Genomic DNA, 13,914 nt, shown 5'->3' with positions numbered 1-13,914 from the left:
CTGATGCCAGAGTTTTCCTTTGTCTGAAAAAGGCTTACCTCCTGTACATTAATGCAACAGAGATACATAAACGTTTCTATCGTATTCCCTCTCTCTCACCTTTCTTCCAGAGTATACATATTGAGGTCTCTAAGTCTGTCCCTGTAAGCTTTATGACAAAGACTACTAACTAATTTTGTAACAGCCCTTTGGACCAACTCCATCATATTTATATCTTTTTGAAAATTAGGTCTCCAGAATTGCTCACAGTATTCCAAATGGGGCCTCACTAGAGACTTATACAATGGCACTATCACCTTCTTTTTTCTACTGGCCATTGCTCTCCCTATGCACCCAAGCATCCTCCTGGCTTTGACTACTGTTAGTTCATTTTTGGCTCAGGTAATTCTATATCGGTGTAATCCATGTTTAGTTTGGTATCTTATACCTTATCTACAGTCATGTGAAAAAATTAGGACACCCTATGAAAAATATTCAGTTCTTTCTTAAGAAATGTTAACATATCGATGTCAAATCTTTTTTTTTATTTATCTCTGGAAAAGAAAGTAATGTAATCGCAGGTAAACAACAAAAATTCTCTTTGATTAATTCATGAAACAAAAGATATCCACAAAAATGTGTATTCTAACTGAGGAATAAATTAGGACACCCTACACCTTAATAGCTAGTGTTACCTCATTTGGCTGAAATAACTGCAGTGAGACACTTCTTGTAGCCATCTACATTAGTCTGAGGAAAGTTTGGCCCATTCCTCAATGCAGAATTCTTTCAGCTGTGAGATGTTTGCATGTACAGCCCGTTTCAAATCACCCCACAGCATCTCAATGAGATTAAGATCAGGGCTTTGACTCGGCCACTCCAGGACTCGCCATTTCTTAGTTTTCAGCCAGTCCTTGGTGGATTTACTGGTATGTTTTGGGCCATTGTTGTGTTACAGGGTCCAGCTTACATTACATTACATGAGAGATTTCTATTCCACCAATACCTTGCAGTTCAAGGCGGATTACAAAAGATTTATGGTTGGACTGTTACAAAAGGAGATCATTTCAGCTTTAATTTTCTTACATATGATTTCACATATTCCTCAAGCACCCTCTGATACACGGTAGAATTCATAGTGGATTCTATGATGGTGAGCTGGCCAGGTCCTGCTGCAGCAAAGCATCCTTAAACCATGTCACTTCCACCTCCATGCTTCACAGTTGGTATGAGGTTCTTTTCCTGGAATGCTATATTTGGTGTACGCTAAACATGTCTTCTTTTTTGGTGTCCAAATAATTCAATTTTAGACTCGCATGTCCATAGAACACTATTCCAGAAGTCCTGGTGTTTGTCTACATTCTCTCTGGCAAATTTCAGTCTGGCCTTGATGTTTCTCTTAGAGAGCAAATCCTTGCACACCTCCCATGCAAGTTAAATTTGTGCAGTCTCTTTCTGATTGTAGAGGCATGCACTATCACATCAATAGTAGCAAGAGCAAGTAGCAATAGTAGCAAGAGACATTTTAGGATTTTTGGATACTTCTGCTCTGGGGGTCAACTTGCCTGGACAGCGAGACCTGGGCATGTTGACAGTTGTTTGGAAAGTCTTCCATTTGTACACTATTTTGCGGACCGTGGAATGGCTAATGTGAAATTCTTTCAAGATCTTTTTAAATCCCTTGCCAGACTTATAAGCTGCTACAATCTTCTTTCTAATGGCCTTAGACAGTTCTTTTATCTGACCATGGTGTTCACTCTCACCACAGCACACCAAACTAAACTGAGGTTTAAGTAGGGCAAGCCTCCTTAAAAAATGCTGAGTAAAGATGTTGTAATCATGTGCCCCTGATGTGCCACTAAGTGGGAGTATATGTGGGGTGTCCTAATTTATTCCTCAGTTATTATACACATTTTTGTGAATATCTTTTGTTTCATGAGTAAATCAAGGAAATTTTTGTTGTTTACCTGCAATTACATCACTTTCTTTTCCAGAGATAAATAAAAAAAGATTTGACATCGATATGTGAACATTTCTTAAGAAAGAACTGAATATTTCATGGGGTGTCCTAATTTTTTCATATGACTGTATCTCAGTAATAGCTTTACTCTCACTCTTACCAGATATGGCTGTTCATAAGCCAAATGTTCAGTATCCATCTGATCAGGTGGGGGTATGCTTTGTAGTCTGCTGTCCTCTGTGGCTGCAGCAGGAACCAGCATGGGACTTCCACTGCAGCCACAATTAGTGTTCCCTAAAACACCATCTTCTCTATATATTTGTGTCCCATAGACTTTCATATGACTTTTCATTTTTGTGCCAGCTTATTGCAGATAGATGGGGTACCTTCTTTGCTAATGCACATATGATACATCCTTGGCATAGGTTTACTGATAAAACATTGCAGCTGCTTTTTTGCTGCCATGATCCATGACTAGATTACCTGCCAGATTTTTGAGCCCTTGAGGTAAGCACCTCATTTTATGGCCCTCCATCTGGTTCATTGTATGCTGTTTACTAGCTTGAAGTCCAAAAGAGAAGCTTCAGTTTGGGCTACTCAGGACAGCCAAGCCAGAAGATCGGTCGCCTAGCATGACCTAACTATATAAACCTAATTATTGTTAATTCCACCCAAGCTCTACCATAGTAACATAATAAATAATAGCAAATAAAGGCCTACATCATCCATCTAGTCTGCCCAACAAGATGACCAGAGCTGCAGCTACCACTCTGTGTAGGTTACAGTCCTTATGAATAAACACTGTTATGGCAGAGGGTAGTTGGCAATTTGTCACTGTACCAACCATGTATAAACAGTTATATGTGGTGCAGCCTTTAAACTTTATGTATTTAAACTAACATTTAACTTGGCAGTTTAAACATTGATATATTCGCTTCCACCTTGGGATGCACAGCAAGCACTTGTACTCATAGGATATGATATCAATGTGATATAAAACATGCAAACTTGATTTTCAGCTGACCTTTTATGGAGGAACACAGACTGTGAAAGTCTGCCTGGCATTGGTCATACTACCATAATAACTGTGATAAATGTTCAGAATTACAGATAGTATTTATTCCCTAAACAAAGTAATTCTCCTGTATTTGAATTCCTGCATTGTAAATGTTTCATTAAAGGCTTTTTACAATACAGTATAACCTTGGTTTGCGAGAATAATTTGTACCAGAAGCATGCTTGTAATTCAAAGCACTCATATATCAAAGTGAATTTCCACATAAGAAATAATGGAAACTCAGACAATTCGTTCCACAACCCAAAAACTTTAATAATGTACTTGTATTGCAAGACCTTGCTCATTTAGAACAGTCACTACTCTCCCGCAGTGTCACAGAGAGAAGACCCATCAGCTCAGTTGTGATGATGGGACTCATGTATGCTGTATGTACTCGTATTGCAAGACATTGCTTGTATATCAAGTTAAAATTTAATAACATGTTTTGCTTGTCTTGTAAAACACTTGCAAACCAAATTACTTGTAATCCAAGGTTTTACTGTATTTCCTTATCAAACAATATGAAAATTAGGAGCTACTGGTTTTCTTTAGTTTAGGTTCTTGATATTGGGGGGTCTCCCTAAAACATGGAAATATACAGGCACCTTGTGGTTTTCAGTCATTTCATCACTGCAATTCAAAATAAGCTTATTTTTAGTATTTGTCAGCTCAGTATGGGCACAGGGTATATAATTTACTCAAAAGTGTTGAGACAAATATGTAAGCATCTGAATTGCCTTTAAGATAAGTGGCCAATTTCAATTCCTGGCTTTCAATACGATTGATCTTTATTGATCATAAGATACAACAATTTACTTACAAATTACTAAGCCAGCAGGTTTATACATTAGGATTAAGTTATCAAGAAATGCTAGATTATATGCACTGACTAGATGGTAATCTCCATGATGGGGATATTCCCCACAGAGCTTCATGTCTCTGAGCATATGTAGAACATAAGTATTAATATACTTGAGGGTATACTTATGGTATAATTCAGTGAGATTAATTTTTGATATATATTTTTAGTATTTGGCAAGAAGTGCAGTCAGCATTTACATCATATTTGGTAAATTATTTTGCTAGGTTTCTAGTTTAGACTGTCATATTACAGTAAAAGCCAAGGGCAAACTTGAATGTGTCATTAGTGGGGGGTTGGAATGATAGTAGTCAAGCTTGTTCATAGAATTCATTAGAAAAGGTCATTGATATCACAGATGAGTTGTGTGTTTTTACCTGGCTACAAATTTATATTAATATTTAGCATGATCAGTGCGGAAGAAAATGAGTATTTTTATAGTTTTATAAATTGGGAAAAAAACATATGAGGTAATCCTGCTGTTCTAGATAAGTTTTAAGATAAGTACCTTATATATTCAAATATAAACCGACCCAAATATAAACCAAGGTAACCTTCCCCCTTCCCCCCCCAATAAAAAAGGAGGACAAAAGGTTGATTTGAATATAAACCTAGGGGATTAATATTCAAGTACAGTGCCTTGCCTTGCCCTGCCAGGCTGTGCACCCTGTTCCCCCTGTCAGGCTCTGCATCCAGCCCCTTGGCTCCTACCCATGCAGAGCCTCTAGCTGATTGGCTGCCGCGAGTTCTCACAATGCTGTGAGAACTTGCGGCAGCCAATCAGCTAGCAGCTCTGTGCAGGCAGGAGCAAAGGAAGGTCGCTCCTGCCGAGGTTCCCTGCTGGACCACCAGGGATACTAAAGATATGTGGGGGAGGCGGGAGGGACATAAAAATTCTTAGAAAGTTGGATAGGATGCAGGAGGGATTTCTCCTGCCCCAGCCCAAAAATATTGGTTTATATTTGAGTATATACGGTATGTAAACTTGATATGTTGAAAAACAAGGTAGTATTAAACTTTAATCGATATGTGTACGTTCAGGACATTTGAAAGCTTTGCATGCTCTGTGTTTTCCCTTTGCATGATTCCTTACTTTTTGCTGTCTATATTTAGTTGTTTTCCCTCTGTCTGCTATTTTACATGCTTTTATTTCTTTGCTATTATTTCTTTTACTGCTTGCCTGTCTCCAGGCCCTAGAGAGACAGAAAGAGTACTTTGACTGCATTAGGATTGAGCGGGATGAGCTCAAAGATGAGCTGACTGACCTGCGAGAAAAAATGAAGACAGGAGAGGTACAGTATGTTAGCAATGGAGCACACAGAGAATGAGAGAGAGATTTCAAGCGTTTGATTTTTTTAAAAACTAAGTTCTTGATGTTCATAGTAATTCTGTCTTTTGGAGTGGGGGAAATGATTCCAGTGGCTTAATTTTTTTTTAGTGTAGATGTTGAATTTCCAAACAAAAACAAAACCCACAATCTTTTAATATATTTTATTTACTTGCTAGCTTGAAATAATTTTGTTTCCTTTTCAGAAACATGGATTGGTAATAATTCCAGATGGTACTCCTAATGGTGATATAGACCATGAATCCAGATTTGGTGCAATAACTCTAGTATCACAGGAAGCTGCTCAGGTCTTGGAATCTGCAGGAGAAGGACCTCTAGGTAAAAGCATACTAGTAATTTTGCAATAAGCATACAGTGTATTCTATAGATTTATTTTAGTCTTGTTCGTATTTGTGACATTTATAAAAGCAATTAATCCCAACTAATCAATATTAATGAATGACATTTATGTTTCCATAAATCTTGGTATCCAGCCAAATGCAAATAGTTTCTAAAATATTGCTAAACATGATATGAAAATCATTCTTTACCTTGCATCCAGCAGCATTGCACTATAATATTGGCTTATTCCCCCATTCTATAGAACGTCTCCTTTCAAATTATGTGCCACCGCACAGTGGTGTGCCCCAAAGAGATTCCAAGTTTGCCATGAGAGATTCCAGAATTTTACTTTTATTTTTAAAAATTCCCTTCATCAAGTATATACTAGAATAGATTACATGTATGTTGTATACGCAAGAGTCTGTCAATGTTATGAGCGTCTATGTGCGTAAAGATACAACTGCCCAGACAAGCATCATTCTTTGATGTGACTGGTCTTTGAAAATTAATAGCAAGTAGTTTTATTTTTATTTTTTATGCAATAGCTATCCTAACTTGAGCAACAAAGCAATGAAGACTTTTGTTACCATTTGGATTTTCTTATCTTTGCAAGGAGTGGCGAATGCTCTGGCTTCTTTGATGGGTAGAGTAGTAAATTGTACTCCCCAGAGCTGTTTGCTGGGCATGTATAATATCTGTCCTTCTATCTGGCAAACTAAACTCTTAAGGTGGGGGGGTCTAGCTGCAGCTAAATGCTTGATAGCGGCTCACTGGAACGACGTTCATGAGCCTACTTTGAATGAGTGGAGTTTGCGATTACTCTATGGGGAAAATGGAAATTTTAGTGGCAAGAGAAAAGGATACTATATGCAAAATATAGATCGGTGGACTGTTCTCTCTTCCCATTTGGACAAGGTATCAGATTATCTAGCTTAATACCTTTGGGTACTTTTGAATATGGTTCAGGGGTGGGTTTCCTGGTTCAGTAACATCTCAATAAGGGGGGGAGGAGATGGAGGGTGTTGTACTTATGTGTAATGGGATATATGGAGATGCCTGTGGAATTAACAGGCCATCTCTACTATGGGGACATATCCTAACGAGCAATTATATTTCTGGTTCGGACAAGTTGGGACCTTTTTGGGGTCCTCTCCTTTAGTTGACTGTTGGAAGGGTTGACTGTTTTCTCATAATGTTTGTCTTGTTTTCATTTGTGGGTGATTTGCAGTATTTTGTGTTTCTTTTTTGCTTTTGTTTTTCTCAGTGCATTGTATTATGAAAATCTAATTAAAATTATTTTTAAAAAAAGAATTTGCCAATTGGTTTGGAAGGAAATATTAGGAATAAAGAAATACTTTAGCCTTGCACCTATTAAGTATAATCAGGAAGGCGGGACCTAAAAGTTCTTGGCCCAATTGCTGGGACTGGGGAAAATGGTAACATTTCAAGAGTTGAAAAAGGAGTTTGAAGAGGGGGAGAGGCTATACTACTAACAATTCAAAAACATTTTTTAAAAGAGTAGCCTTTGTAGACTTAGGCATCCTTTTACAAAACAGCAATAGCAGTTTCTAGCGCCGGGAGCTGCGCTGAATTGCCCGTTCTGCTCCCGACGCTCATTGATTTCCTATGAGCGTCAGGAGCAGCATGGGCCATTCAGCGCGGCTCCCTGCGCTAGAAACTGCTATTGCAGTTTCGTAAAAGAGGAGATTAATTAAGGAACAGTCTCCAGAACATAGACCCAATCCATGCGTCTAATCTATTTGGGATGTAATTATAACTAATCTTAATGGAAGCACTGTTTACACAAGGCTGAAAAGATTGCTTCAGTTTCTCCTGTCTTCATTGAAATTATAGTACTGACACTGTCCATACTACCATAACAATTGTGATAAATGTTCAGACTACATTACAGATAGTATTTATTCCTTAAAGTGGCCATTAGGTACTATAACTTCATTGAAGTTATAATACCTAATGGCCACTTAAAAAAACAGAATTATTAGAGGTTAGCTTTTAGTTGGGGATAAGAAAATGTTTTGTGCTATGTTGCCAAAACTTATCTGTAAAAGATTAGCCAGAGAATGTAAATAAAACACTTGTTTTTTAGTTATGTGGAAGGCTACATGAAATTAAAACAGTGAAAAAACAAGGCTGAAATAACAAGATTCCTACTTTAAATTGTAAACTTTGATTGTGATAAAATTAATAATCAGACCTCACTGAAGTATAAAAATGTGCAATCAGCTGTTATTCCCTTCTCTGTAAGTTCTTAAAAGCAAAAAAACCTAAGACATTTTAATTTAAACAACCCAATTTTCTGATCTTTTTAGATGTCAGGCTACGAAAACTAGCTGAAGAAAAGGATGAATTAATATCACAGGTAAGTTAGTATTTTTATCATAAATAATATGTATTATGCCTTAAAATGTTGTATGATATTGACCAAGGGATTTTTTTTCTCAAATTTTGTGTATCTGTTGATTGCAAGGTAAGCAGGAATAAATACCAAGTACATTTAAGTGACAGTCGAAATGTAAGAAATGATCCCTTTAATTATTTTTAGGCAGTTAGTTGAGTTGATTCTCAGCCTTAGCCAGTCTATATATGTGTACATGCAGACAGACTGATACTACAATAGTACTGACACATAACTGCTGCTGTCACCGGGGATCCAAGTTCCATGGTTTTCTTTTGCTCTCCATCTGTTTACTGCTTCAAATTATTTCCCTTTATTGCTGTCTCTTCTCACTTTCTTACATCTTGTACTTTTTTTCACTTATTTCCTTTCCATTACCTTTCCATTCATATTTTACACCTCCACCTCCTATTCTTTGATCTCTGCATCATTATTCATCTTTTTATTATATCCTTTTCTATTCTTACCTTTCCTACCTATAGCTTTTATTTCTCTGTTGTCTTGCATCCATCCCCTTATCTCTCCCCTAATTATTCTGCAACATCTGCCTCCTCCTTTCCTCTTCCCAGCTTTGGCTCCTCCCCTTTATAGTATCTTCCTTTTCTCCAAGGACAAGCAGGCATTATATTCTCGCATGTGGGCGACGTCATCCATAGAACTCAGTGCGGACACTGCCAAGTATACTTTCACTTTAAATCATTGAGACGGTGCCCCCACATGCACAGGACCCTCAGTCCAATTTTAAAATCCATTTTAAAACAGGAAAGAGTGACTACAATCATATTAGATATGATCATTATTCAAACAAGTCTGCAGACAAATCAGTTTCCACCACACCACCGCCTCCACCACACCCATCCTTAAAGGCCAGATTAAAAGCAAGAGTTAAGAATTTTCTTAAATTAGGAAAAGACTGTTCCAATCAAATATGTGGGGGTAGGATGTTCCACAGCTTTGGAGCTAGATTTAAAAAAGCAGATTGTCTTCAAAGTTCATAGTGTGCTAGTCTTGCTCAAGGCAGAACTAATTGATGGGCGTCTAGTGTGTGATGAAATATCCTGCTGTCCACAAAGAATACCCATCAGATTTATGCAAAGTATAGTTAATCTTTGTTACTATTTATATACTATATATATATATATATAATATGAATGACATTTAAAAAAAAGGGATGGAAAGACTTTCAGAATTAACTAAATACTTAAAAAAACAGAATTATTAGAGAAAGTTAGCTTTTAGTTGGGGATAAGAAAATGTGGTGATAACTTATATTTTTTTCATTGTATATGATATATTCTATACTGTATTTTAGTTCTTCATTAAAAATGTAATTGTAATTTTCATTATAGTATATATGCTTGGTGGCCAATGTTTGATCAAATGAATATAAATGTAAAATCTCAGTTATCTTTGTAAACATTACATACGCGTGTTTAATATCAGAAGCCACAGGAAGTGGAAACTTGATCATAACAGACTTTGGGAATCTGTTTATCAATTCCTTATTGTTTTAGATTAGGAAATTGAAGCTGCAGTTAGATGAGGAACGACAAAAGAACTCTCAACATGAAAATACAATCACAGATGCATCAGGATTGGAGAATGGTTCTGACCTGCAGTTAATTGAAATGCAAAGTATGTATAACTTACTCCACCATTAAGAACTTATTTGAGATTACAAAATCAAGAGAATCACAAACATGTTAACACTTAAAAATAGTACCTTCCAACTTTATTTTTAAGGGTACAATCAGTGGAATACCATGGGTGGGGTCGCTCTGCCCCAGGTGCAGACCAAAAGGGGTGCTCCTAGGGTCAGCATCATGGGACTGGAACTTCCCCTTCTGGCAGCCGCAGCCTTTACAACTCTGCTCTGCTAGTGTCAGGCCTTCCTTTCTGCTGAGTTCTGCCTTCACGGAAGCAGGAAGTAGGCTGTGCATCCATTTGGAGGGAGGGGAGGGGTATGGTTACCAGATGTATGGATTTACCTGGACATGTCCTCTTTTTAGAGGACTGTCCATGGGTTCAGACGGGTTTTCAAATCCTGGCGATTTCTCTAGGGGTTTTGAAAAGCATTGAGCTCAGGGCTGTGTCAGGAGGGCCTTTGCGCATGCATGTTTATGATGTGTTATCACATGTACACGTGCATGCGTGTGACATCATCATATTGCATACACAGAGACCCTCTAGATGTGGCCCTGAAGAGATGAGGTTTTTGTGGGTCCGGGGTTAAGGTGGAACAGGGCAGGGCTGTGGGCAGAATGGGGCAGGGGCAGAACAGAGCGGAGCCACGCATCCTCTTTTTTAAAGAAAAAATCTGGTAACCCTAGGGAGGGGGGAGGGATAGGAAAGAGACCAAAGGCAGGCCTGAGGTAAGAGGGGAGGGTCTGAAAAATTATGTAAATGAGGCTTTCCAAAAGCAGTTTCTTTTTGTTATTGTAAACTGTAATGAACTGTGAGGTACTGAAGTATATAAATAAAATTATTATTGTATTTACTAGTGCCGCTTAGTAAAAGGACCCCATAGTCTCTGCTTTAATATAATACATGTGTAGGGACTCCCAGAAGTAGGGAATTGGCCATTTCTGTTGGCATATATACCCAAAAATGTTCTCCTGTCTTGGATTAGGTGTAACTATGTTTCAAGGATACTGTCTGGTAAAATAGGTGTAACACATAATACTGTGGAGCTCATAATAATTTTTTTTTTTTTTTTTAACGTTCAAAAAGTGGCTTAAGTCGGTACTTGGACGATCAAAAAGACAGATCGTCCAAGTACCGATAATCAAAGCTGGTTTTAGCTAAAACCAGCTTAGGCCTTTACCCTGCCTCTGAATGCCTAGAGCGAGAAGAGGCGTTTTTGGAGGAGGGGAAATGGCAAGAGATGGGCCGAACTAGACTTAGTCATGTGACAGCCATAACCAAAAAGGGTTGATAGGTTGCCAGACGGAACTTATACGTTTTGACTTAGACCAAGTCAAAACAAGTATAAGTTCCGAATAGGGGCCGCTGAGATGATCGCAGCTGCCGCAATCAGCTCAACAACCCTGACAACCTGTCCCCGCCTCCACACACACACACCTCTTGATTACTGGCAGGAGAGATGCCCAATCTCTGCTGCCGGAAAGAATTACCCCCCTGAACCCTGAACAGCTTACCGACAGGAGGGATCCCAAGTCCTCCTGCTGGTCACCACCCCCGAACACCCAACCGGTAGGAGAGATCCCAGGCCCTCCTGCTGGAAGTCAATTAATCCCCCCCCCAAACAGCTGACCGGCAGGAGGGAGACCAAGCCCTCCTGCTGACACCCCCCGACAAAACCCAATCACTGTAGGAGGGATCCCAAGCCTTTCTGCCAAAGGCGCTCCCCCAATGCGCCCCTCCCACTACCCCGGACACCCCCCATCCTTGGAATGGCGGGGCTGCCCTTTCCCGGTGCATTGTGGGATGCACCAGGGAGGAGCCTAGGGTCTGATTGGCCCAGGTGCCTAAGGTCTGCCCATAGGAGGGGTCTTAGGCACATGTTCCAACCGAATCTTTGGGTTTTGTCAGGGGGGATGCCGGCAGGAGGGCTTGGGCTTCTTCCTGCTGGTCAGCTGTTCGGGGGGAGCGTGTTAATTGACTTCTGGCAGGAGGGCCTGGGATCCTTCCTGCTGTTCGGGGGTTTGGGGGAGGGTTACCGGCAGGAGGGCTTCAGATCCCTCCTGCCAGGCATCGGTGGTGTTCGGGGTGGGGGGGGGTGCTAGAGATCACGATCGCAGCAGGAAAGATTAGGCATCTGTCCTGCTGCGATCGAGGGGGGGGGCAGTTATAGTATTCTGTAACTGGCATTGTTTTTGACAGATGCTGGTTACAGAATCCTGCTTATAGGCGAAAGACTGGCCCCTACTTCACCTAAAAGGTTTGGTTTGGGGCGATTTTTGGGTCGGAAATGTGTTGTAGGGTTAGACGTAGTGGCAGTCTGCGCGAGTAGATTTCTGAACGTGGAGATAGGCTATTATCCCAGGACAAGCAGGCAGCATATTCTTAACGCATGGGTGACGTCACCGAAGGAGCCCCGGTATGGACACTTTTAACTAGAAAGTTCTAGTTGGCCGCACCGCGCTTGCGCGAGTGCCTTCCTGCCCGACGGAGGAGTGCGTGGTCCCCAGTTTCTTCGTTTCCGCGGAGCGAAGAAGACGCATGTGTTTTCAACGGCCGTTGAAAAATCAGTTTTATGCCTTCCCGCTCACGTAATTTTTCGTTTTTCTTCTATTTTTTCCCTTCCGATTACTTTACTTTTATTTTCAAAAAAAAACCAACTCGTCGAGTTTTCTTTATTTTTTCAAGCCGGCCCCGGCGAGGCCTGTTGCCACCATACAGGCCTCCAGCTTCGATTTTGCGGAGGCCGTGTTTCCCTTCATGCCCCCTCAACCGGGCTTTAAGAAGTGCCAGCGGTGTGCACGCCCGATCTCTCTCACCGACCCGCACAATTGGTGCCTGCAGTGCTTAGGTCCGGAGCATTGGGCTGACACCTGCACCCGCTGTGCTACTCTTAAAAAGCGCACATTGAAAAATAGGCAGATCCAGCAAAATATTCTTTTCGGCACCGGATCTGCCATGGAACCTGCCGTGACATCGACAGCACCTCAAAAGTCGGCACCGACTACTTCGACGACGCCGGATCCTTCTTCGGGGTCGCTGGCCCCAGGTAAGCCAGCTAAGAAGCCTTCCACTTCCCTCAAGCGCCCTCCTGCCATGGCTGCGACGCCGGTCCTCCCGGCACCGCACCGACCCCGCAAACGCTCCGCTCCGATATCGGTGAGTGCCTCGGCATCGGCCTCCTCATCGCCGGAGCGTAGAGCGGCACCTATAGTACCGAAAAAGAAAAAAGCGGTACCGGTGCCTCCCCTGGACGACCGCATCGCGGCCATACTCCAAGCCCAATTGTAAGAACAGCTGCAGCAGCAACTCCAGCAACTGTTGCCGGCGATGTTGGCCCCACACCTTCCGGTACTGGACCGGTCCGAGCCTCGCACGATTCCATCGGTGTCGACTCCCTCGGTACCGCTTAACACTTCCATGCCGGTGCTCTCGGCTGAACCACACCGTTCCCAACCTACGGTGCAGGCCTGCTCTGATACCGACCCTTCCCGGTACCAGGAACGGCACCGGTCTTCCTCTCCCGGTACCGCCTCAGTACGCTCCGGCAAGTCTCTCTCCAAGACCCGCCATGCCGAGCCCTCCACACCGATGTCCCGCCGTGCGCACCCCGACATCAGGGACCCGGACTTATGGGAAGAATCCCCGCACGGTACCGTGGAAGACGCTTCGTTGACAGACGAGGAACCCTCGGTGGCTGATATCGGTTCGAAACCCGAACAGTCCTCCTTCACCAAATTCCTCAGGGAGATGTCGACGGCTCTTTCCATTCCCTTAGAGTCCGACTCTAAAAAGTCCCAGGCCTTTCACGATGCCCTAGACTTTGAGCAACCTCCCAAGGAATTTCTTAAATTACCCGTCCACGACATCCTACGGGAAACTTTTTATAAAAACTGGGAGAACCCCCTCACTGTCCCCGGGGCCCCCCGCAAACTGGATAGCTTGTACCGGGTCATTCCGATCCCAGGGTTTGACAAGCCTCAATTGCCCCATGAATCTCTCCTGGTAGAGTCCACCTTAAAGAAAACTCAGGGCTCCAGTGTCTATGCCTCCACCCCTCCTGGCAGAGAGGGAAAAACTATGGATAAATTTGGCAAGCACCTTTTCCAGAATGCGATGCTGGCCAACAGGGCAAATAATTACACCTTTCACTTCTCCTTCTACATGAAGCATCTGGTGCAACAACTCTCCTCCTTACAGAAATACATTCCTGAACGTAAGGTCCCCCTCTTCCAACAGCAAATTTCCAGTCTGCTCCAACTCTGGAAATTCATGGTTCGCTCCATCTATGACTCGTTTGAGCTGACCTCTTGAGCATCTGCCATGGCTGTTG

At 41.7% G+C, this 13,914-nt stretch overlaps 1 protein-coding gene across 19 annotated transcripts in view; it reads left to right on the top strand.

Moving 5' to 3' along the window:
• LRRFIP2 (LRR binding FLII interacting protein 2) overlaps window positions 1-13,914 on the top strand; it is a 231,529-nt gene that overhangs the window by 204,923 nt on the left and 12,692 nt on the right. For 16 of the 19 annotated variants that reach the window (XM_033930537.1, XM_033930552.1, XM_033930533.1 and 13 more), the window contains 4 exons: window positions 5,046-5,147; window positions 5,389-5,521; window positions 7,855-7,904; window positions 9,455-9,575. In XM_033930537.1, the coding sequence (XP_033786428.1) occupies window positions 5,046-5,147; window positions 5,389-5,521; window positions 7,855-7,904; window positions 9,455-9,575 (406 nt within the window). The remainder of the gene's footprint in view (window positions 1-5,045; window positions 5,148-5,388; window positions 5,522-7,854; window positions 7,905-9,454; window positions 9,576-13,914) is intronic. The other 3 variants (XM_033930544.1, XM_033930547.1, XM_033930551.1) reach the window with 1 other exon arrangement.

Source organism: Geotrypetes seraphini, chromosome 2 (genome assembly GCF_902459505.1).
Source record: "Geotrypetes seraphini chromosome 2, aGeoSer1.1, whole genome shotgun sequence".
In the NCBI taxonomy this organism is placed as follows: domain Eukaryota; kingdom Metazoa; phylum Chordata; class Amphibia; order Gymnophiona; family Dermophiidae; genus Geotrypetes; species Geotrypetes seraphini.
Note: the sequence above shows the minus strand (reverse complement) of the source record. Positions and strands in the feature narration are given on the sequence as shown.